The sequence below is a fragment of the Halichoerus grypus genome, chromosome 1, assembly GCF_964656455.1.
Source record: "Halichoerus grypus chromosome 1, mHalGry1.hap1.1, whole genome shotgun sequence".
Taxonomy (NCBI): domain Eukaryota; kingdom Metazoa; phylum Chordata; class Mammalia; order Carnivora; family Phocidae; genus Halichoerus; species Halichoerus grypus.
The window spans coordinates 209,189,578-209,213,036 of record NC_135712.1 but is presented as its reverse complement, the minus strand read 5'-3'; the positions used below and the strand labels follow the sequence as shown (position 1 = coordinate 209,213,036).

The 23,459-nt window shown below is 50.0% G+C and overlaps 1 protein-coding gene and 1 pseudogene across 3 annotated transcripts in view; one reads left to right on the top strand and one right to left on the bottom strand.

Moving 5' to 3' along the window:
* Window positions 1–1,944: 1,944 nt before the first annotated feature.
* LOC118552883 (non-histone chromosomal protein HMG-14 pseudogene) lies at window positions 1,945–2,265 on the top strand (annotated as a pseudogene).
* A 10,571-nt stretch (window positions 2,266–12,836) lies between these two features.
* Window positions 12,837–23,459, bottom strand: part of DNMT1 (DNA methyltransferase 1) — a 44,602-nt gene continuing 33,979 nt past the window's right edge. For all 3 annotated transcript variants that reach the window (XM_036119616.2, XM_036119617.2, XM_036119619.2), the window contains 13 exons: window positions 21,534–21,755; window positions 20,297–20,489; window positions 19,479–19,563; window positions 19,170–19,298; window positions 18,523–18,805; window positions 18,061–18,202; window positions 16,639–16,805; window positions 16,048–16,225; window positions 15,204–15,399; window positions 14,732–14,898; window positions 14,378–14,494; window positions 13,462–13,552; window positions 12,837–13,191 (listed from right to left, as the gene is read on the bottom strand). In XM_036119616.2, coding sequence (XP_035975509.1) covers window positions 13,157–13,191; window positions 13,462–13,552; window positions 14,378–14,494; window positions 14,732–14,898; window positions 15,204–15,399; window positions 16,048–16,225; window positions 16,639–16,805; window positions 18,061–18,202; window positions 18,523–18,805; window positions 19,170–19,298; window positions 19,479–19,563; window positions 20,297–20,489; window positions 21,534–21,755 — 2,005 coding nt within the window. In that variant the 3' untranslated portion in view covers window positions 12,837–13,156. The remainder of the gene's footprint in view (window positions 13,192–13,461; window positions 13,553–14,377; window positions 14,495–14,731; window positions 14,899–15,203; window positions 15,400–16,047; window positions 16,226–16,638; window positions 16,806–18,060; window positions 18,203–18,522; window positions 18,806–19,169; window positions 19,299–19,478; window positions 19,564–20,296; window positions 20,490–21,533; window positions 21,756–23,459) is intronic.

The window sequence follows — 23,459 nt, the reverse complement described above, 5'->3', positions numbered from 1 at the left end:
AAAGATTTTATTTATTTATTTGACAGAGAGAGAGAGAGCACAAGCAGGGGGAGCGGCAGGCAGAGGGATAGGGAGGAACAGGCTCCCCGCTGAGCAGGGAGCCCTATGCGGGGCTCCCTGGAATCATGAGCTGAGCCCAAGACAGGCGCTTAACCGACTGAGCCACCCAGGCGCTCCTGGGAGTGTTTTCCTGATTCAAATGATCAAGATGTCAAGTAACCCCTCAGCCTCCCTCCCTCCTTTCCTTTGTAATATTCTTGGCCCTCTGATATGCTCCTTTCCGCTTACTTGTTTATTGTCCAGCTCTCCGTTTAGAGTATATTCTCAGGGGGAAACACATGGCTCCCAAGGGGGCCAAAAATGAATTCTTGGGTGGCAAAACACCTTGATATTACAAAGACTTGTGGCCCTCCAAAATCAGCACTCCTAGACAAAATCTTATTCCTAAGTATTTAATTTCTATCGTTAGGGAGAAATTAAATGTAATCAGGTTGGAATTAAATTAAATCGGAAGCTAATCCCACTTTTCTCCTTTAGAGGGGCAATAATGTAAAAAGCTTGAGAAACCCCACATAGAAGGTCATCTGCAGAAAGCAGACATTTCCCCGCTTTGTTCGCCTCTTGGGTGCCCAGCACCCACGGGGAGGTCTGCCCATACTAAGTGCTCCATTAATGGGCATTTGGGGCAAAGTGGGAACTAGATCATAAAGGAGACTTTTTAAACCAGACTAAGGAGTGTAGGTTCTTTGTTCTGTAGGCTGTGAGTACGGGTGAGGTCACAGACATGTTTTGAATGGTGACCCATTGTGACCATATTTTCTTGTGAGAAAGATTGTTCTGGAAGCCTGTAGAGGGTATAGTGGTAAGAAATGAATTAGCAGGGGCGTCTGGGTGGCTCAGTCGGTTAAACGACTGCCTTCGGCTCGGGTCATGCTCCCAGGGTCCTGGGATCGAGCCCCGCATCGGGCTCCCTGCTCGGCGGGGAGCCTCCTTCTCCCTCTCCCTCTATTTGCCGCTCTGCCTACTTACGCTCTCTCTCTATCTCTGTTAAATAAATAAATAAATAAATAAAAATCTTTTTAAAAAATGAATTTGCAGATGAGAAAGGAGGCTGGGAAAGTGAGCAAAGGAAAGTGTTTTGGCAATAAGAACAAAAGTATAAAGTTTGTACAAAGGGCCAATAAACATTTGGGCAAATTTACTCGAATTTACTCCAAGAAATGCAAAATCTTAGTAATGTAGCAGATGGGCAAAACTTTAAAAATTTGATATTACCCAATGGTAGCAAAGATGTAGAGAAAGAGACGCTTGAACACACATTAATGCATGAAATTATGCAGACTTTTTGGGTGGAAATTCAACATTCACTAAAACTTAAAATAACATAAGAATTTTGTTTTAGGGTGGCATAGACATATGATATATCAGTTTCAGGTGTACAACATAGTGATTCGACAATTCTATACATCATGTGGTGTTCACAAGAAGTGTAGTCACCACCTGCCACCATACAAAGTTATTACAATATTTTTTTTTTTAAGATTTTATTTATTGGGCGCCTGGGTGGCTCAGTCGGTTAAGCGTCTGCCTTCAGCTCAGGTCATGATCCCAGGATTCTGGGATCGAGTCCCGCATCGGGCTCCCTGCTTAGCAAAGAGCCTGCTTCTCTCTCTACCTCTGCGCCCCCCGCCCCCGCTTGTTCTCTCTCTCGCAAAAATAAGTAAAATCTTTAAAAAAAATTTTTTTGATTTATTTATTTGACAGAGAGAGAGCACAAGCATGAATAAAATCTTTTTAAAAAATAACACATATAGGCCCCCCGCGGCGGGTCGCAGCAGCTCGGGCGGCGGGAGGAGCGGCAGCGGCCAGGCAGCCCAGCTTCGTGAAGGCTCTCGGTGCGCCGCTGCCCGCAGGCCCCTGGCACATGCCCGCCTCGCCGCCACGATGCCCAAGAGGAAGGTCAGCTCCGCCGAGGGGGCGGCGAAGGAGGAGCCCAAGAGGAGGTCGGCGAGGTTGTCAGCTAAACCCGCTCCTGCAAAAGTGGAAACGAAGCCAAACAAGGCGGCAGGGAAGGATAAATCTTCAGACAAAAAAGTGCAAACAAAGGGGAAAAGGGGGAGCAAGGGAAAACAGGCTGAAGTGGCTCACCAAGAAATGAAAGAAGACTTACCTGCAGAAAACAGAGAAACTAAAAATGAGAGTCCAGCCTCCGATGAAGCAGGAGAGAAAGAAGCCAAGTCTGATTAATACCATAAACCATGTCTTATCAGTGTCCCTGTCGCCCTTCTTGTACAATCCAGAGGAATATATATATATATATATTTTAAAGATTTTATTTATTTATTTGACAGAGACACAGCGAGAGAGGGAACACAAGCAGGGGGAGTGGGAGAGGGAGAAGCAGGCCTCCCGCTGAGCAGGGAGCCCGATGCGGGGCTCGATCCCAGGACCCTGAGATCATGACCTGAGCCGAAGGCAGACGCCCAACGACTGAGCCACCCAGGCGCCCCCAGAGGAATATTTGTATCAACTATTTTGTAAATGCAAGTTTTTTAGTAGCTCTAGAAACATTTTTAAGAAGGAGGGAATCCCACCTCATCCCATTTTTTAAGTGTAAATGCTTTTTTCTTTTTTTAAGATTTTATTTATTTATTTGACAGAGACACAGCGAGAGAGGGAACACAAGCAGGGGGAATGGGAGAGGGAGAAGCAGGCTTCCCGCCGAGCAGGGAGCCCGATGCGGGACTCGATCCCAGGACCCTGGGATCATGACCTGAACCAAAGGCAGACGCTTAACGACTGAGCCACTCAGGCGCCCTGTAAATGCTTTTTTTTAAGAGGTGAAATCATTTGCTGGTTGTTTATTTTTTGGTACAACCAGGAAAGAGTGGGATATTGAATGTGGGAGGCTTTGATTGTCTTGGGTGTCAGCTCAACATTCCATAGATGGGGTAGTTTTTATATCCTATAATACCAAGCATACTAAATGGCAATTTGGAGTCAGTTGTGCATTTACTATGTCTTGAATATTTTAAATTACTTCTATTCCCATGTTGTTTTTGGTAGAATTGTTTCCTAAAGAAAACCACTCCTAGATCTTGGCTCTCCCAGTCAGAATTCTTGTGCTCTCTGTAACATCTTGGTCATGGTAGTCCAGTTTTCCTAGTAACTCTGTTAATGTGCTGTGCAAGATTGAGAATTTGAGTATGTAGTGTATATGATATTAAATTGTGAATTAATGGGACTTAACAATGTAACAGTGTATCAACATTTGAAGATCTTGGTACTTGATATACTGTTAAGGAAAATTTGCCTCCAAATTTTAAGCTGGAAGGTCACTGGAATAACTTTTAGAAAAGAATCACAACTACATGGTTTTTTTAGATTTTCGGTACATACGTTAAGAATTGTGTACAAATTGAAATGTCTGTACTGATCCTCAAAACAACCAATAAAAACTCAATTAAGAAAAAAAAAGCACATATGTAGATATATGCAAACTATCTTCTGAAAAGAAATATCAGACTGGGGGCATCTGGGTGGCTCAATAGGTTGAGCGCCTGCCTTCGGCTCTGGTCGTGATCCCGGGGTCCTGGGATTGAGCCCCACATCAGGCTCCCTGCTCAGTGGGGAATCTGCTTCTCCTTCTCCCTCTGCCCCTCTCCCCTGCTTGCACTCTCTCTCTCTCAAATAAATAAATAAAATCTTTAAAAAAAAATCAGACTTTCTGAGGGATGCTTCAAGAGGAAGACATCGGGAGGAAAGCTTGTTTTGGGACTTTTCTACTATATTTAAAATTTTTTACCACGGGTATACATTATTTGGGTTTAAATATAAGTATACACATACATATAATTTTATGCAATTTATTTTTTTAGAAGATTTTATTTATTTATTTGTCAGAGAGAGTGAGCACAAGCAGTGGGAGAGGCAGGCAGAGGGAGAAGCAGACTCCCCATTGAGCAGGGAGCCCGATGTGGGGCTCGATTCCAGTACCGTGGGATCATGACCTGAGCCAAAGGCAGACACTTAACCAACTGAGCCACCCAGGCGCCCCAATTATGCTTTATATATAAATCTGTAGTGTGTAATATGTGTGAGATGTAACATATAAATGTATTTTAGTGTGTTTTGCATATCCACTACCTCGCATTCCCTCTTCTAGGACTGGCCTAAGGAAATTCATGTCCAGGTGTATTAAATTGTCTGTAAAAAGTGTCCAGCACAGTGCGGCTTAAGGGATTGGAAAACTGGTAACAGTGCAACCATCCTGAACAAGGAATTAGCTAAATGTTGCCCCATCTGTGTGAGCACCACCCCTGGAGAGGAACTGCACGTTTGTGGATGCATAGAAAGACGTTAACTTCTAAAGATGGATGTTTCTGGGCATTTCCATTTGGCTTCATCTTTACTTCCTTTTTGGCGTTTTTCTGTATGGAATACTTTTTCTTAAACATCAGGCATATATCACTTTTACAAAAAGTCAGGTATTTCCCAAGGAAAAATCAGAGGCCTCGAGGGAGCATAGAGACGTGGGGAGAACCTGGAGTCCAAGGGTGGATGGAAAACAAAAAACAAAAAACAAAAAAAGCCTCCGAGTCCCTCTCCTCCAGCTCTTCTTTGTAGCACCAACATTCTTCCCACCTCTGGAATTTCTACAGGACACCAGCCAGGACAAGAGCCAAACCAGCTGAGCCAAGCACATGAGGAAGGCCGTGAGGACATGCACCGTACGCTGTCCCCCCAGAAACTCTGGCAGCTCCAGGGCCATTCGCGAGACCTCACGATGTAGAATTCTACTTCTTGGTATTTTCCAGAAGAAACAAGTTTTCCTGTCCACCACAAGCCACGTGTTAGAATATGGACACAAATGTTCGTAGCAACTTTATTCACAGTGGCCCCAAACCGGAAACAACTTGGCTTAGCATGCTAGGGCTGCTGTTAACGGTACCACAGATGGGGGGCTCAAGCCACAGGAATGAATTTTCTCACAGGCCCGTAGGCTGGAAGTCCGAGATCAAGGTGCTGAGCAGACTGGTTCCTTCTGAGGCCTCGCTCCTTGGCTTTGTAGACGGCCATCTTGTCCCTGTGTCTTCACGTGGTCCTTATAAGGACACAAGTCATATTGGATTAGGGTCCACCTTCATGACCTTATTTTAACCCAGTTATTTTTATAAAGGTCCGATCTCCAAATACACTCACCTTCCGAGGTCCTTGGGGTTAGAGCTTAAACATGAATTTGAGGGGCACACAATTCAGCTCATGCCACAACTCAAAAGTCCACCAACAGATGAATGGATAGCCAAAGATAAACTGTGGTCCATCTCTACAGTGGAGAACAATATAGCACAAAAGGAGCAATCTAACACACAGTGACATGGATGCGTATCCCAGACACAAAAGAATTGATCCCATGAGATGCCGTTTGTGGGAAATTCTCAAACAGGCAAGACCAACCGATACTAACAGAAATCAGACCTGAGCTGATCTCTGAGGGTGGAGGGGTGCCAGGCATCCTTCCAGGGTGATGGGAATTTCCTACGTGTCCGTCTGGGTAGTGGGTGACACAGGCAGGTACACGTGTGAAAAGTAATCCAGCTGCACTCATATAAGATCGATACACCCTTTTTTTTTTTTTTAAGATTTTATTTATTTATTTGACAGAGAGAGACAAAGTGAGAGAAGGAACACAAGCAGGGGGAGTGGGAGAGGGAGAAGCAGGCTCCCCGTGGAGCAGGGAGCCCGATGTGGGGCTCGATCCCAGGACCCCTGGGATCATGACCTGAGCCAAAGGCAGACGCTTAACGACTGAGCCACCCAGGCGCCCCGATCGATACACCCTTTAATGAAACCTGGAGCGGAACAAAGCAAGGTTCAGCCCCTCCATCTCAATTCTCTTCATAGCATTTCTCACTCTTTAAAATCACCTTGTTCGTTGTGGATTTTGTCTGCCTGCTTTGGTCTCGAGGCAGGAAGGGGCAGTGTTGGTTTGTCATGTCGCCACATGCGCAGACTAAGCACCGGGTCTGGAAGAGTCACTGCCTGGTCAGTGGTTGTAGGACGCTGTCTACCTAAGTTTTCTATTCCTAGTCACAGATGACTGCGTGTGAATGTGGACAAAGCCGACAGATGATGCCAGGGTTCTCGGATGATTGTACTTTTTCTATAGCTTGTCTTTCTTCGAAAACTCCAAACATGCTTGAGAGAGAAAAGCAGGTTGCAGATAGATACGTGCAGTGAGATAGCACTTACCCAATATTTTTAAAGACCTAGAGAATGCTAGGTTTATGGACTCGGGGACGTGGGAGCAATGGAAAAACTTGGACAGGAAGAAGACACGGCAAACAACGCTCTCATATGGTTATGTCTGGAGAAGTAGCAGATGGGGATCTGGGAGGCACACAAAAGGATTATAGCTGGGCCTTGAATGTTTAGGCCATTAAATAACCTGCTGCTGTGGGAAACAGTAGGGCAGGTCCTAAAAAAAAAAAACAAAAAAAAAACAACTCCACACAGAATTACCACGTGATCCAGCAAACCCACTTCTGGGTACATCTTCAAAGGAATTGAAGCAGGGACACACAGATATTTGTACTCATGCTCAAAGTAGCATGGATCACATTGGCAAAAAAGTTGAAGCAACCCCAGTGTCTGCTGACAGAAGAATGGGTACACAAACTGTGGTCCATCCATCCAATGGACTATTATTCGGCCTTAAAAAGGAAGGACGTTCTGACACCTGCTAAGACACGAACGAACCTTAAGGACACTGTGCTCAGTGAACTAAGCCAGTGACAAAAGGACAAATACTGCATGATTCCACTCATAGGAGCTCCCTAGAGTCAAATTCACGGAGACAGGAAGCAAATGTAGGACGCCGGGGTGGGGGAAGGGGTGGGGAGTCGGTGTTTCATGGGGCAGAGGTTCAGTATGGGAAGATGAGAAAGTTCTGGAGACGGACGGTGGGGACGGCTGCACGACAGTGGAAATGTGTTTAATGCTACGGAACCGGACACTGAAAAATGGTTAAAATGGTAATTTATATGTATTTTAGCACGATCAAGAAATTAAAAACACATGGACATACCCACACCTGAAGCAGACAATGAGCTACCACTTCACACCCATTAGGATGGCTGTTTAATTAATAAACAGAAAAATAAGTGTTGGTAAGGATGTGGAGCACCCGGAACCCTTGTGCTTTGCTGATGGGAATGTACATGGGTGCAGCCATTGTGGAAAAGAGTTTGAGACTTTCTCAAACAGTGAAACATAGGAATTGCCTGATGGTCCAGCAATTCCATTCCTAGGTATGTACTCAAAATAGCTCAGAGAAGGGACTCAGCTGACTCCTACACCAGGGCTTACGGTAGCATCGCTCACAAGAGCTGCTGGAAAGAACCCACGGGTTCCCTGACAGACAGATGAACATGTGGTGTGTCGACAATGGAATGTTACTCAGCCTAAAAGATAATGAAGTTCTGACACCTGCCACAACATGGATGAACGTCAAAAACACGCTAAGTGAGGGGCGCCTGGGCGGCTCAGCTGGTTAAAGGTCCGGCTCTTGATTTCAGCTCAGGTCATGATTTCAGGGTCCTGGAATCGAGCCCCGAGTCGGGCTCCTGGCTCAGCGGGGAGTCTGCTTGAGATTCTCTCTCTCCTTCTCCTTCTGCCCCTCCCCCCGCTCTAATAAAATAAATTTAACATTTAATTAAATTTAGGATTTAATAAAATCTTAAAAAAAAAAAACATGCTCAGTGAAAGAAGCCAGATACAAAAGGCCGAATATATGATTCCACTTGTAGGAGGTGCCCAGAGTAGGCAAACTCAGACAGAAAGGAGGCGGGGAGGGAGGATAAGGAGTTAGGGTTTATTTTTATTAAATTTTTAAAAGATTTTATTTATTTATTTGACAGAGAGAGACAGCTAGAGAGGGAACACAGCAGGGGGAGAGGGAGAGGGAGAAGCAGGCCTCCCGCCGAGCAGGGAGCCCAACGCGGGCTCGATCCCAGGACCCTGGGACCATGACCTGAGCCGAAGGCAGACGCTTAATGACTGAGCCACCCAGGCGCCCCAGGAGTTAGTGTTTAATGACTCTGTTTGGGATAAAAATGTTCTGGAAAGTGCAGTGAGAGTGGCACAACGATGTGAATGCAATTGAATGGCATTGAATTATACACTTAAAATGGTTTAATGCTTTATAAAAAACAAGCAAACAAACAAAAACCTAAGAAAACCCCCAAACCCAGCCATGATTCTTGACTGAGTAAATTAGATTAGGGGTTACAAAATGATCATCGAAATCTATTCTTTCACCTGATTTACTAACTGCCATTCTGTTGGAGACAGAGCTTTCTCATCAGCGGGCACCACCTCCTTCTCATTAAATAGTTCTTGCCAGAAAGATCTGGTTTCCCCCCTTTTAATGATTTCAAAGTACAGCATCGTGTTTAACAGTCACCTCAAATGGTAACGAGGCTTTGAGCCATCCGTGGATTTCATTGATTAGATCTACTACAATCACTGTTCTTGTCAATTCTCCAACTCCAGTAGGTTTTTCTTCCCAGGAAAAGGCTGAGTTGAACTCTGATGGAAGAAGATGCCCTGTTAGGGAGCCAGAGAGGCAGGAGCTGCTGGAAGCCATGTCCCCTCCCTTAGCACCAGGGAGCGCCCCCTTGGTCCACAGCCTGGCTCAGACCGGTGCTCTTGGGGTACACAGAGGCAGATGTACCCGACAGGCAGCCACTCACCTGGGCCACCCCCGAGGAACAGGCCACTGCCCAGCTCAGACCCCATGCTCGAGCCACAGCACAAAACAGTTTCTACTCCTCACGCTAGAGTGAATCTTCGAATTGTTCTTGGTAGCGAGGTATCACAAAAATAAGGGAATTCAGCAGGTTGGCTAGGTTAAAAAACAAAACAAAAAACAAAGAACAACAAAACCACATAGTATACAAAGTCAATCATCAATACAAGTCAATCTTTCTGTAGAGGCAAAGGGCCACTGCTTAGAAAGTAACATCCTTCCCTTCCCCACCCCCCAGTGAAACCCAAAAAAGAAATCCCATTTACGTTGGTGATGGAAGGATTAAATACCTAGGAATCAAGTTAAGAAATCTGCAGTATCAGGGAGGCTGGGTGGCTCAGCTGGTTAAGTGCCCGGCTCTTGATTTCGGCTCAGGTCATGATCTGGGGTCCTGGGATCGAGCCCCATCTCCGGCTCCGCACTCAGCACAGAGCAGGCTTGGGATTCTTTCCCTCTTCCTCTCCCTCCCCCTCTGCCCCTCCTACTGCACTCTCGCACTCTCTCTCTCAAATAAAATCTTAAAAAAAAAAACAAAAAAACCTGCAGTATCTATATGAAGACTGAAATGTTGAGGGACAAAAATATCTGTAACCAGGGCAGACCCTATTCTTAGAAAGGCAGACTTGTCATTAGATCAGTTTTCCCCTGAAGTTGTAAGTTTAATGCAATCACTATGAAAATACCCACTAGGTTTTAGAAGATATGCCAAATTTAAAGTTTGACCCAGCCATTCTACTACTAGAAAGGTACCGTGGATGTGGATTCAGACATACGAACAAATGTACTTACCACCATTTGACCAACTGCCCATTGAGGGACAGTAATTTTCAAATACAGAAGAGTAAAAAAATAAAAAATAAAGTTTTTAAGTAAACTGTTTACTAAGCTATTTTTATTTTTATTTTTTTTAAGATTTTATTTATTTATTTGACCGAGAGAGACACAGCGAGAGAGGGAACACAAGCAGAGGGAGTGGGAGAGGGAGAAGCAGGCTTCCCGCGGAGGCAGGGAGCCCGATGCGGGGCTCGATCCCGGGACCCCGGGATCATGACCTGAGCTGAAGGCAGACGCTTAATGACTGAGCCACCCAGGCGCCCCTACTAAGCTATTTTTAAGTAATCTCTACACCCAACATGGGGCTCAAACTCACAACCCCAAGATCGAGAGTTGCACACTCCACTGACTGAGCCAGCCAGGCACCCTAACAAACAGTTTAAAATAAAGGCATTCCTTCTACTTAGTAATAAGTAGGGACAAATTGGTGACAGACATTGGCATTCTAGATGAATCCCCAAAACATCACACTGAGTGAAAGGAACCAGATGCAAGAGCCCACACTGAACTGAATAGCTCTAAGTCCTCCACGGAGACCCAATTGGACCAGGGGTTGCCTGATGGCAGGGGAAGGGGGGTGAGGAGGTGGGGAGGGACACAAGGGGATTCTGGAGTGATGGAGACGTTCTACAGCTTAAGGATGTGGGTTCATTTGGGATGCCTGGGTGGCTCAGTCGGTTAAGCGTCTGCCTTCAGCTCAGGTCATGATCCCAGGGTCCTCGGATCAAGCCCCGCATCGGGCTCCCTGCTCAGCGAGGAGCCTGCTTCTCCCTCTGTCTGCCACTCCCCCTGCTTGTGCGCGCTCTGACAAAATCTTTTTTTTTTTTTTTTAAAGATTTTATTTATTTATTTGAGAGAGAGAGAATGAGAGACAGAGAGCATGAGAGGGAGGAGGGTCAGAGGGAGAAGCAGACTCCCTGCTGAGCAGGGAGCCCGATGTGGGACTCGATCCCGGGACTCCAGGATCATGACCTGAGCCGAAGGCAGTCGCTTAACCAACTGAGCCACCCAGGCACCCTGACAAATAAAATCTTAAAAAAAAAAAAAAGGGATGTGGGTTCATTTATCAAAATACAAGCTGTATGTTCAGGACTGGTTTCCTATCAGACCTCGACAGAAACAAAACAGAACCAAACCAGGGGCCCAGCAAGACATTCGCAGGTAGGATAGCTTTTGAGGTGTAGTTTTAATCAATGCCACTCTTTGTAGCAGGGAAAAATCAAATACACATGCTGTACTCGGGCAGAGGAGGTCTTCAGGAGGTAAGGACTCTGTTGTCTTGGTCAAGAGGTTTAGAAATGGGGAAAAGATTTAACATACTTCTGGGGCGCCTGGGTGGCTCCGTTGGTTAAGTGACTGCCTTCGGCTCAGGTCATGATCCCAGGGTGCTGGGATCGAGCCCCGCATCAGGTTCCCTGCCTGGCTGGAAGCCTGCTTCTCCCTCTCCCACTCCGCCTGCTTGTGTTTCCTCTCACGCTGTCTCTCGCTCTCTCTCATAATTAAATAAATAAAATCTTAAAAAAAAAAAAAAAAGATTTAACATACTTCTCACTCTACTCACAATAGACTTTTTTTTTTTAAGAGGGGGGGCAGAGGGAGAGAGAATCTTGAAAGACTCCCCACTGAGTGCGGAGCCAGAAGGGGGGCTTAATCCCAGGACCCTGAGATCATGACCTGAGCCAGAATCAAGAGTCAGATGCTTAACCAACAGAGCCACCCAGGCGCCCCTTCACAATACACTTTCTAAATGAATTTTTAGCTTAAAAAAAAAAAGGACGGGGGGCAAACAGAAGGTATAACTGGGAAATAAAATCTTATGGGAGAACTTTACCAGGCACCACATCAAGCTGTTGTGTTCCCCATGTACATTGGTTACCCGGTCAATAAATAAGTTGAGGTGTTTATTTTCATCCTTACAGAAGCAATGTTAAAAAGGAGGGGTCATAGAAATACGGAAGAAAGCGCTAGTTTTGGATCTGGGGGGTAGGGAGGACCTTTACACTTAGGCTCTGAATAACAGAAAAGCAGACAAATGTAAATCTAACCCCTAAAAATAAGAGTCCTATATGGCAAAGATAGGACGACTCAAGATCCAAGTAACAAGCAAGGGGGAAAATCTAATGCCCAAACAGCAACCAGCAAGGACCAAGTCCCGCAGCATCAGGGACAAGGAACAACTTCCAGGGGCCATCGGACACCTGAAGATGTTCAATCGCTCCTTAAAATGCTCACAAGGGTCTCTCTAGGCCATTGATGAGGATTAAAACAGCAAAAGCCAGGGTACACTAAAGGAAAGTTATACTGTTGGTGGGAGCAGCGTTAAGACCCCTAACGGGGTTGGGCGGTCAATGTTCTGAAGTAGAAACAGAAAACATTTACAATGATCCAGGAGCCCCCAAGCATTCCCCTGAAGGAGACGGAAACCCGTGTACAACAATGCTCAGTGCGGTGCTCTTTGAGACAGGAGGGAAACATCTAGCCCCTTAGTAGGAAGGTAGTTTTAAGTTTTACGTTTGAACTAGGTTTAGTCCTCCACTCTTATGACTAAGACACCTGTGACTCCCTGAGGGGAAAGCGACAGCCGACGGCCACCAAGGGCGTCGTTTCCCGGTAGAGGTGGCAGGACGGGTGTTCCTCAGCCCACCAGGGGTCCTCTGTCGTGGGTGACTAACACTTCTTTGTCTCCTTCTGCTTTGTTGGCATTTTACAGCAAGTCCTTTACCAAAGACAAACCAAAGAAAAGGTTTGTCTTAGAATTCAGTAGGACTGAATTAGGCTGAACGCCCAGGAAGCCTACCTAAAAGATCTCGTTTGTCTGTGGGTACCAGGCCACGGCTCCGAGCGACTCCTCTCTTTCTCCACCATCCACTACACAGGGCTTCTACCCTCATGGTCACAAGATGGCTGCTGTACCACCAGGCATCCCAGTCCATTCTAGAGCAAAGAAGGGCTACACTGGGGAAGGCCAACGAAGACTGCTCCTTTAAAAGGTTTTCCTGGAAGCCGCACTAACGAATTCCACTTGCGTCTCCTTGGACAGACCTGTCGCAAGTTAACCCCCACCCCAAGCATGTACATGGCACACTTCGAGTGATCTAACTTCAGACCGACACCTCCGAGGAGCCCACGCTCATCCAGACCCAGCTGAGAGTCAGCTGGAAGCCCCTCAGAAATCACAAGCCACCAGCCAGGGTGATTTATAGGAGAGATTTATTTGAAGAAATATTACAACATATAAAAACTACATAAAGTCTTAATTTCCACTCATACAGTGGTAGATTTGATATAACGCATAATAAAAAACTTTTAAAATCCAGAATGCACAAAGTACTGCACAGTTTGATCACTAAGTCATTAGTTGATAAGCAAACCTCACAGAACATGTTCATGTCAGCCAAGGCCACAAACACCGTGAACGACACATTTGAACCGACAGATTGACATGTTAAAAATACAACATCAGTGCATGGTGGGGATCCCTGGTGCCAGAAACAAGGCGACGGGAGGGCAAAACTAGTCCTTAGTAGTTTCCTCCTCCTTGATTTTCACTAAAGAGAAATAAAAGGTAAAGTCACCGCAGAGCACACATACGACGTTACACTAAGCAACAGACGAGCGTAACAAACAGGCTAAAATCAAGGGCCGTGTTAACAGCCAGGTGGCGATGTTACTGGCCCACCAAACAAGCATCTGCAGCAGCTCGGGATGAACATTCAGAGAGACTGCTCCCAGGTGTTCCCCAGAGATTCCCCGGCCGCCCTGGCCAGCGTCTGAGGAGAGGGCCCGGAGCCAACCGCACGCCCACTGCCCCGCCGTACCTGAGGCACTCTCTCGAGCTTTGGCCAACATACAGCGCTTGATCTCCAAGCCGATGGCTTTGGCCAGGGGCGGCGGCACAGCGTTCCCCACCTGCAGGAGGGGAGGAGGGAGATGTCTGGTGTGGTACGGCTGGGTCAGCACCAGCCTCCTCTCAGAACGATGATGAGGGCACAAAGGCCCAGGTCTCCTGCTCACATGGGCCTGCAAAGCCCTGCCACCAAGATGGCTCTGGGACCCTCCAACCAGCCCATCTTCACACCCCAAACCCCGTGTCAAGACCCATCCACAGAAGAACGGCCTTTAAAGGGCTTTAGAAAAGCTCAGATCCAGACGTGGATGTCACCATGCTTCACTTCCGGCTAAGAGGGGTTGTTTCTAGAGAACAGGACTTCGGGGGGGGGGGGGGAGGCTGGACGTTTCTGCTATAAGCCCAGGCACTGTTGGCTTTGTGAGCCATGTGCAGGCATTACTTAGACGGAAATACATCCCCCCTGCCCCAGTCGGAAATACATTTAAGAAAGAGCCAACTCAACACCCAAGGGATTGTTGGTTCATTCCCACCCTTAGCAACTGTGAGTTTTCACCGATGCACATTTACTCTGCTCCTTCACTGAAATTCAGTGCCCTGGAACTTTCCTTTGGGCTAAACCTGCCTCAGAGCTGTAAACAGCAACCGATCCTGACTTGTGAGCACCCTGGGCCCTAGGGACAGGGTCCCTCCTTCCTGGGGATACTGAGGCCGATCGGCCAACAAACTCCGGGTGCTCAGCGTCCCCTCAGAAGTGACCGTGAGTCCTGCTTCTCCCTGGTCAGACAGAGCGGCCCCTTTCCCATCAGGGCCACTCTGTGTCAGACCCCGTTCGGCCCCTCCTCGAGGACAGAGGAAAAGCAGGCTGGGCCCCACTCCCCACTGACCTGTCGGTGCTTATCTAGGATGTTGCCAAACAGCCGGTAGGTGTCCGGGAAGCCCTGGGAGCGGGCGCACTCCCGCACACTCACGACGCGGTGCTGCTCAGGGTGCAGGACGCGGCCCTGGGGGCGAAAGGGGAGGTGGGGAAGGGGAATGAAACTGGGCCCACCTGCCCTTTGGGGCAGGAGGAAGGAAGCTGCCCCACAGGAAACTCCAGCCTAGGCCTCGATGGCTGAGTCGGTCTCTGCCAACACAGAGGCAGGAGGTGGTGAGGCGTGCTAGCCTCTCATGGGCCGGCCCCACCTGCTGAGCCCACGCCTCTGTCCCCTCCCAGGCACGACCCCAGCCCTCAGATCTACCTGCTTGCCCATGGGCTCAGGGTTGGTGACGGTGGTGCTGAAGAAGCCATCCCACTCCAGCCGTCCGTAGAGGCCAGCCCAGTGGTTGTGCCTGTTTCCGGTGTGGGGCAAGCACCAGGGGATGAGCGTGTTGAACTGTCTGGCCGCAGAGTCACAGGCTTTGCCCGCTAGAAGAGAGGGCTGCGATGAGACCGTGGTTATGGAACGGGAGGGACAGAGCAGCCAACAGTCCCCAGCCGCAGACAAAGCTTTTACGACTTCATGCGCTCAGCATCTATTTACAGCAGGGCCATCCAGGTTCGGCATGTCTGTGCCTTGCCCGGGGCCTCAGGTCCGTGAGCGGCAGCCCCCAGTATCTCCTGCCGGGAGCCCCCCGTACTGCTGCGGGCGATCAGAAGATGAGGGGGCTGGGGCGGGTGGTTCAAGGTAAACCCAAGGGAAGCCCCACCCAGGGCACCGGCAGGGTCCCCACCTTCCACACAGGAGCAGACCCCGCGGAGGGCCCCAGTGCTGCTGCAGCCGTTCTTCTTATCATGGTACGTGTAGCGCAGCTTCCTGGCCATGGTACCATCAGAGAGTCGCACCTCGATATTCGGCAGGTCGCGCCAGTCTGAGCCGGGGGCCAGAGGGATGTGCCGCATGCGGGCGGCCACCAATGCACTCATGTCCTGAAAATGCACAGCAGGGCCCACTGTCCGTCACTTCAATCAGGGAGCATTTAAGCACCCATGGTAGGCTGGGCACCACCATTCTCGGCACCGGAAACAGGAACCCCCAAGGGGTTTGTATCCCATTGTGGGAGACAAAACAGTAGCCCAAATCGACAACCTGGGGACTGCACGTGCCATGAAGGTAGCAGAGCAGAGACATGGAATAGCATGTGGGAGAGTGGGTGAAGGGCAAGCTGAGAGGGCTTCTCTGAGGTGGTGACAGGTGAGCAGAGCCCAGCAGGATCAGAGAACCAGCTAGAGGAAGAGCTGGGTTTGGTGTATCTGGGAGAACACACAGAACATGGGCAGAAGAGACGAGGTCGGTCAGAGGGGCAGTGGCCAGACACCTGCTCAGGAAGAGCAGCAGCTCGGACGCTCTGTGACGTGTGCTGCTGCAGGGGGTATGAATGGTAGTGGCAAGAAAAGCAGGAGGCAAGGAGGTGAGGGCGCGAGCCAGCTGAGAGGATGCTGATTTAGGCTGAGCTGGAAGGGGCCAGGCTCAGATCCTGCCTCCCGCCCCGAGCCCTGGCTGGGCTCCAACCACATGTTCCATTCTCATGAGGCCACTGGTCCGACCGGGCTGGCCCTGCTCGAAGGCACTGTTACCTTACAGATGTGGTCCCTGAGGATGGGCTGGTACTGTGAGCCCCGGAGCTGCCTCTGGAACCAGGACTGAGGCTCCCCATTGTACAAGATCTCCAGTGCCGAAGCTCCATTCCGGACCTCAGGGAGGTCAGACATGGTGTCCCGCACGGTGATGGTTCGGAACGGGCCCGAGCTTAACCTGCAAGAGCACAGCAGACTGCTGACAACTCTGGGGACCCAGGCCACGACTGTCCCTCATGTTGCAGGGGCCACATCCTGACGGCTGGCATGGCCCCCTCCAGGGAGGACAACCTAGCTCAGAAGTCAAAGGGCCGCCCAAGGTCATGAGGGCGGCATCCTTCTTAGACCCTGTGTACAAAGAAGACAAGCTGCGCTACGGGCTCTGCTCACGGCCACGACCGGGTCCAGCGGTTGCCCTGCGTGCAGCCCTCACCTAGAGGTCAGAGCACGACTAGAGGAGGTAAAGCGCTTGTGCGGCAGGCCCGCGCCACGCTGCCTGCTCTAACACGTTCTCCTCAGCTCTGGCCTCTCGAGAGGCCCACCAACACCAAACCTCCCAGGGAACACAGCGGGGCAAGGGGGGGCTCCCACCTGGTGATGTTGCTGACGAACTTCTTGTCGTCCACCACAACACTCAGCTGGCAGGCCCGCGGCGCGAACACGTGCAGTGGCTCCGGGAACAGGGGAAGCTTCTCTCCGGGGGCTGCGGCCAGGATGATGGCCCGCCTCCGCGTCTGGGCCACGCCGTACTGACCAGCCTGTGGAGCGCGCCAGGCACGCACAGTCAGGCGGGCACCTCCAGCTAGCCCCTAATTAACTCAGCAGGTTTACTCCTAACAGAAGTGGGACCAGATGAAAGACAAAGGATCCCACACGATGGCCACTAGTCCCTGGAGAAGGTGGGAGTAAACCGTGCTGGCAATTCCAGCCAGCTCTTTCGAGAGCTCTACGCGGGATCCTGTGATCTCAGCGCTCGGGGAGGAGAGTGGGCAGAGAGCCAAGGAGCCCTGCCGCCTACCCAGCAGCAAGTGGTCACAAGCGCTGCCAACAAGGTTTGATGGGTGAGCCCAAGACCCACGGAGGCTGGACCTGGGGGGGTTGGGGGGGGGGTGGGTGGCAGCCCAGCACCTCGCTCACGCAGACACGACCTCACTACCTTCCAGCAAGACTTTCTTCCCATTTTTGAGCATTGCTTCAGCTTTCGTTATGCCATTAGTTACTGAGCAGGTATACACAGACTAGCTGCTTTGCAGATCAAGCCTAGTTCCCGCTGATCACCCAAAGTCTCTGTCCGTGCAGACAGAGCTACCAGTCGCTCCCTGGAGTACGATCTTCCACCTTCTCCTGAGGTTTCTACGTGGGTACATTCACCCGAGAGATATTTTTGCTAACCGGTAACGGTTTAGTCTGTGCATCCTTCTGCACTTTTTTTTTTTTTAATATTATTTATTTACTTGACAGAGAGAGAGATAGCAAAAGCAGGAACACAAGCAGGGGGAGTGGGAGAGGGAGAAGCAGGCTTCCTGCCGAGCAGGGAGCCCAATGCGGGGCTCGATACAGGGCTCGATCCCAGGACCCTGGGATCATGACCTGAGCCGAAGGCAGACGCCCAACGACTGAGCCACCCAGGCGCCCCATCCTTCTGCACTTCTGTCTTCACCTACCCCCCATGGGGATCTATCTGCTACCTAGAGCTCCGCAGTTGACCACCAGCCTTCCCTCTTAAGAGAAAGGGGGTGGAAACACACGGCCCTCCTCAGGCACCAGAGGATGCGACTCTCAAAACCGTAAGAGGTAGGCGGACTTACTGGCGCACCGGGTCTGTGCTCCCAGACCTGGATGCTGCAAGCTTTGCAGAGGCGGGTGCAGGCCCCAGCTGCCACCTCCCCCACGCTCACTGGCACGTGTCACTGTAGTACAGGCCTGTCCCGTTCAACTCTATTTTCAGTTAGAAACCATCTGCCGCAGTCCAGGGACCACCGAGCCCCTCCCTGCCCACACCCGTCTGCCCACCTGCAACACGCCGAAGGTGCACTGATAGCCCATGCGGACGAGGCAGCGGAGGGTGAGCTTCAGGACCATGGAGCGCTTGAAGGAAACGAAATTCCGGACGTTCTCCAACAGGAAGTAGCGGGGCCGGTAGTAGTCACAGTAGCTGTGGGAGGTGGCAGAGACTACGAGGGTCATCCGCACGCACCAAACGAAGACCTACTCTACCAGAGGCTACACCCGAATGCTCGAAGTTTGCTCGTTGGGAAGCTACACTCGCTGACTCTCCGAGTCTCTCTGCCAAAAGCCAGCTGTGAACTCCCTGGAGGCAAAGGCTGGGCGCCTCACCTGCACGCACAGCCTCCAGCAGACACACCAGCTAACCCAGCGACCCTGCGCCACCAGCACACGTGCCGTCGCGGGGCCAGGGCGGGCTGTCTAGCCACCCTCAGGCAGCCCTGGGCGCGGGGCTTCTACTCCGTTTACCTGAGAAAGGAAACCACCAGGGAGTTCTTGAACTTGGAGTAAGTACGAGAGTTGAAGCGGTTCATGCCACTGAACCCTTGGCAAGGCGGCCCACCGCACAGCATCTCCACGTCTCCCTTCTGAGGCAGCTTTTGACCCCGGGAGTTGGTCGCCTCCCCGGCCATGACCAGCTTCAGCAGCACGTTGCAGTCCTCCGTGAACACCGTGGACCCAGGATTGTTCAGCCGAAATGCCTGGGCCGCAGGGTCCCACATCTCGATGGCCCACAGTGTTTCCGAGATGCCTGGGACATACAAGGACAAATGTGTGCCAAGAACCCCCTTGAATCACACTCGAGGCAGAACTGTGACCGGAGCCAGAAACGTCTTCCAGGTAGAACCTGCCTGATCCAGTTATACTAGCCTTTTTTTCTTTTTTTTTTTAAGATTTTATTTATTTGACAGAGAGAGACACAGCAAGAGACGGAACACAAGCAGGGGGAGTGGGAGAGGGAGAAGCAGGCTTCCCGCAGAGCAGGGAGCCCGATGTGGGGCTCGATCCCAGGACCCTGGGATCATGACCTGAGCCGAAGGCAGATGCTTAACGACTGAGCCACCCAGGCGCCCCCAGTTTTACTAGTTATGCAGAGAAACCCTCATGGTATTTACCTGCTTGGTGGAATCCTTCCGACAACCCCCCACAGCCAGAAAACACATCCAAGGTCCGCAGCTTAGGCAGTTTAATTTCTGTCTCTGGTTCACTTGGCTCACACGTTTGAGACTTTGCCCTGCCCTTCCCTGGAAGAGACAGGCCACAAGTTAGGTCAGAGCCCTAACCTGTTCTCCTTAAACCCTCATTTTGAATTCACAGCAGAGAATGATGTAACACCAGAAGCTGTGTTTTCATACCAAATGATTCATCAGTCCCCAAATTATGTAAGACAGACTTGAAGAGAACCGTGCGGAATAATGACATACCTTTACCCTTCCCTTTCCCTTTGTTTCCAGGGCTACGGGCATGGTTTGGAGGATCTTCAAAGTTTTTGTTCTTGGCATTATAGGCCTAAGAAGGAAAAACCACAACAGTCTGGCAGGGAAACACACTGGTCCCTTTTCTAACAAAGACAATTTAAGTTAATCTGATAAAGATCCACTTAATTTCTCCCTAATTATGGCCATAAGCAATTAGCCATCAATAAGAATACTTCAATTTTATTATGTTGGAAACGGGGAGGGGATGGGGGAGTTCTATGATACAATTATTTTGTGGCCAACTCTGGAATTCCTGCTATTCTAAGTACCTGGACTACTCATTCTAAAAATAGACAAAGTGATAATTGGGCCATCCACAGTGCAACACGAGGGAAACACAGGCGTGTATCAACTTCAGATGACCTAACACAGGAAGAGCCACGCTCAAACAATTTAAAAGCTATTAACTTAATTGACAGACTCCCAGATTCTTTCTCAGTCACCAGTGCTCAGCCGTATAGACCTCACCTGGCCACAGACTCTGGGCAAAGGGACTGAGAGGCAGGGCTGAGTCCGCCAGGGATAGGGGCACCTTTCCGTAACTCACATTAAGGCATTAATAGGGCTAGCAGAGGCCTCCTAGTAGTCTCCAAATAAAATGTAGGTGCATAAGGACTCTCAAATGTTACTTCTGGCTTAAGAAAGTGTTAAGTTCCATAAGAACTTGGAATACCGCAGATTCATACTCTGGGTATTTCCACTACTTTCTTGGAGGCTGGAACTTTGACCTGAAGCCCCTCCCTCCGGTAAGTGCAGGGTACCACCTCAAGGAAGTAGAAGCGGTCTGGCCCCCCCGCAGAGAAGTCCTGGAGGCACCCAGGCAGGTCCTCCCCATACTCCACAGTACAGCGGCCCTGCACGGCCTTGAAGTCCACCACCACCTCCTCATCGCTCCAGTAAAGCAGGTTGATGTCTGAATGGTAACTTGCTGGGGTAGACTTGTGGGTGTTCTCTGGCCTGAAAATGGAAGCGTCTTGGTTAGCAATTCTCTTTTGCTGTTAACTAACAAAAGAATTAAACGGCACCACATTTCTGGGGGTGCTCAGAAAACCAATGGGTAAAGACTACAACCCCATTAGGTCAACTTGATTTCTATCCCCCTTCACTGACACGACCAACAGAGTGACTCCTTGCCATGAACTCAGCGTGGGATTTGCTGTCTCCTTCACCACACAGGACAGCTGCCTGTTGCCCGTTAAGCATCTAGAGCTTCCTTCTCTTGCCTATACTAGCCAGACTTCCCATTTCTTTTCTGCTAATACAAATGATTATTACAAAGACTTTAAAAAGTCTTTGATATACATTATTTAAGTGAAACAACCTTACACCCATTTCTGATTATTTTCCGGTTAGCTCCTAACCACTAGGAGTTACTAGGATCCCAGAAGCAGACTGATTGAAGCCAAGAACTTGGGAAAAGGACAGACAGAGGGGAACCCCAGAAACAGGAAAGGACACCTGGGAAGAACAGGAGGAGAGAATGGGAAGGGTCGGGGAGAGGGGGCAAAACTCAGACAATCCTAAATAGATGGCAGAGCCCAGGACATTCCACCTGACTTTGTCACACGCTTGACTTCTGTGTAAGGATTTCTCTAGGGGAGAGAACTCTGTCGCTTTAAAACAAAAGTCTAGGGGCGCCTGGGTGGCTCAGTTGGTTAAGCAGCTGCCTTCGGCTCAGGTCATGATCCCAGGGTCCTGGGACTGAACCCCACATTGGGCTCCCTGCTTGGTGGGGAGTCTGCTTCTCCCTCTCCCTCTGCCCCTGCTCACTCGTTCTCTCAAATAAATAAAATCTTTAAAAAAATAAAAAAAGTAAAATAAAACAAAGGTCTAAAGCAAGGCTATGAAATATAATTAAGTCACTGTCAGCACCCACCAGATAACGAGAAACACTTAGAAAAACAGCTATCTCTACCGAAGTCTTAAAATATCACTGTTACAACCCCATTTCAGACTTCTAGAAGAGTGCGGCCTCCCGGAAGAGCAGAGGGCTTCCCCGACCTGTAGAACTTGTTGATTCTGATCTTGATGTCAGTCTCGTTGGGCCTGCCATTGCTCTTCTTGATACAGAAGATTTCTTTTATTCGGCCAATTCGATATGGCTCAGGGGCATCCAGGTTACTGCCTTTGATGTAATCAGAGTATTTCCGGTAGTGTTCTGGATATAAATCTTCGTCCACAGGCTCCTTCCGTGGGCGTTTCACGGGGCTGGACAGCTTGATGCTGCAGAGAAGCAAGCATTACGCATAACTGAACATGAAACCATAAAAAGCAATTACCTCAGCCTTCCTTACCAGCCAGTAACTACGACTGAATTCGAACACCTTATAAACTAATGCAGCTAAGTGCCCCAAGATTTACAGAGAAATACGAAGTCTCACCCATAGTTTAAAATGAGCATTCTCAGGGCACCTGGGTGGCTCAGTGGGTTAAGCATCTGCCTTCAGCTCAGGTCATGATCCCGGGGTCCTGGCACTGAACCCCACATCAGGTTTCCTGCTCAGCGGGGAGTCTGCTTCTCCCTCTCCGCCCCCCCACCCCCCCACCCACTCGTGTGGGCTCTCAAATAAAATCTTTAAAAAAATAAACGAGCCTTCTCCATCTGTGCACTGCTGGCTGACCCTGCTTGACTCTGCCCAGCTCCCGGCCACATGGCAGGACTGCACTTCCTGGCATGTGACTCATTCTGCTCAATGAGTGTGGGAAAGGACACACAAGCACTTCCAGGCGGGAACACGAAATTGCCAGGAGAGCCTCCAGGACGCTTTCCCTTGGCTCAGGCTGGCAGCTCCGAAAAGGCAGTGGTTCCATCAGCTCAGTCCCGAGTGACCCGACCCGTCAGGTGCCCTGTTGAACCACGATGGACACACAGTAAAGGCAAGAAGGAAACCTCCCCATTTGTCGGCTTGTTCCCAAGGCACAACCTGTGCTCTCCTGACAGGCGCTGACCTGGAGGGGATGCTGCAAAAGGCACGGGGTGGAGACTCGTGGTCTGGGCAAGCCGAATTTGGCCTGCCTACTGAGGTACAGCTGGTCATCTGATTTGGCTGCACACTTTCAAGGCTGTCCTGAGGAGGGCAGCTGCCGTGCTTTCCCACCACACCTCCTTAGTCTGACAGGTTCCAGAGGGGCCCCTGAGCACGGCGTGGACGCTTGTGTTGTGCAGCGAGCACCTGGGCACACAGCACCTTGGGCACCCTCTCCAACGCACCAAGGACAGCAGGGCTAAAGGGGGCTACATGCACAACTGCCCGAGGCCGGAAGTCCCCTGCCCTCTGTTCTGTCGTTCACAGTAACTGAACGGAGGGTGGGGACTGGGTTCCAACTGGGACTTTAGGAAAACGCTACTGCAAGTCGGAAAACGGAGAAGTTCGGAAAGTGTTGGTTGTAAACGCAACCCCACGCTAGTTCTTAGAACAAAGACTGGATCAAGTGTGGAAATTCCTCGGCTTTATTTGTCCCCGAAGAGCCCCAACCCTCTGATATGCAAAGAGTCTCGATACTTCTTGGTAAATGGGATTGCAACTCCCGTTCATTCAATCTTTACTCTAGGCCAGGCACTGGGCTAAGTGCTTTCCGTTCAACTCACATCATCCTAAGAGCCGGGCAGGCGACACCGTCCTCCCGTGGAACAGTCAGGGACTGAGAGGAGATGGTCTCCGCCTCAAAGCCTCACGGCTGGGCAGGGCCCCACCACGGGTACTAGTGCCCCCTTAGCTGGTGCATCTTTGGACTGCCTTCAGGCTTACAGCTTCACTCTGCAGTGAACTAGCCGCACTCTACACGGGAGAGCTGGCCGTCGATGATCACCAGGTACTACGGTGACAGTTCAGGCAGCAGCTAGTCCTCGGGGTCCAGGGTGGGGGACATCACAAAGCCAACCTTGTACTGGTCCAGAGCTTATGGCCCTGACCTGGGCAGAGCGGG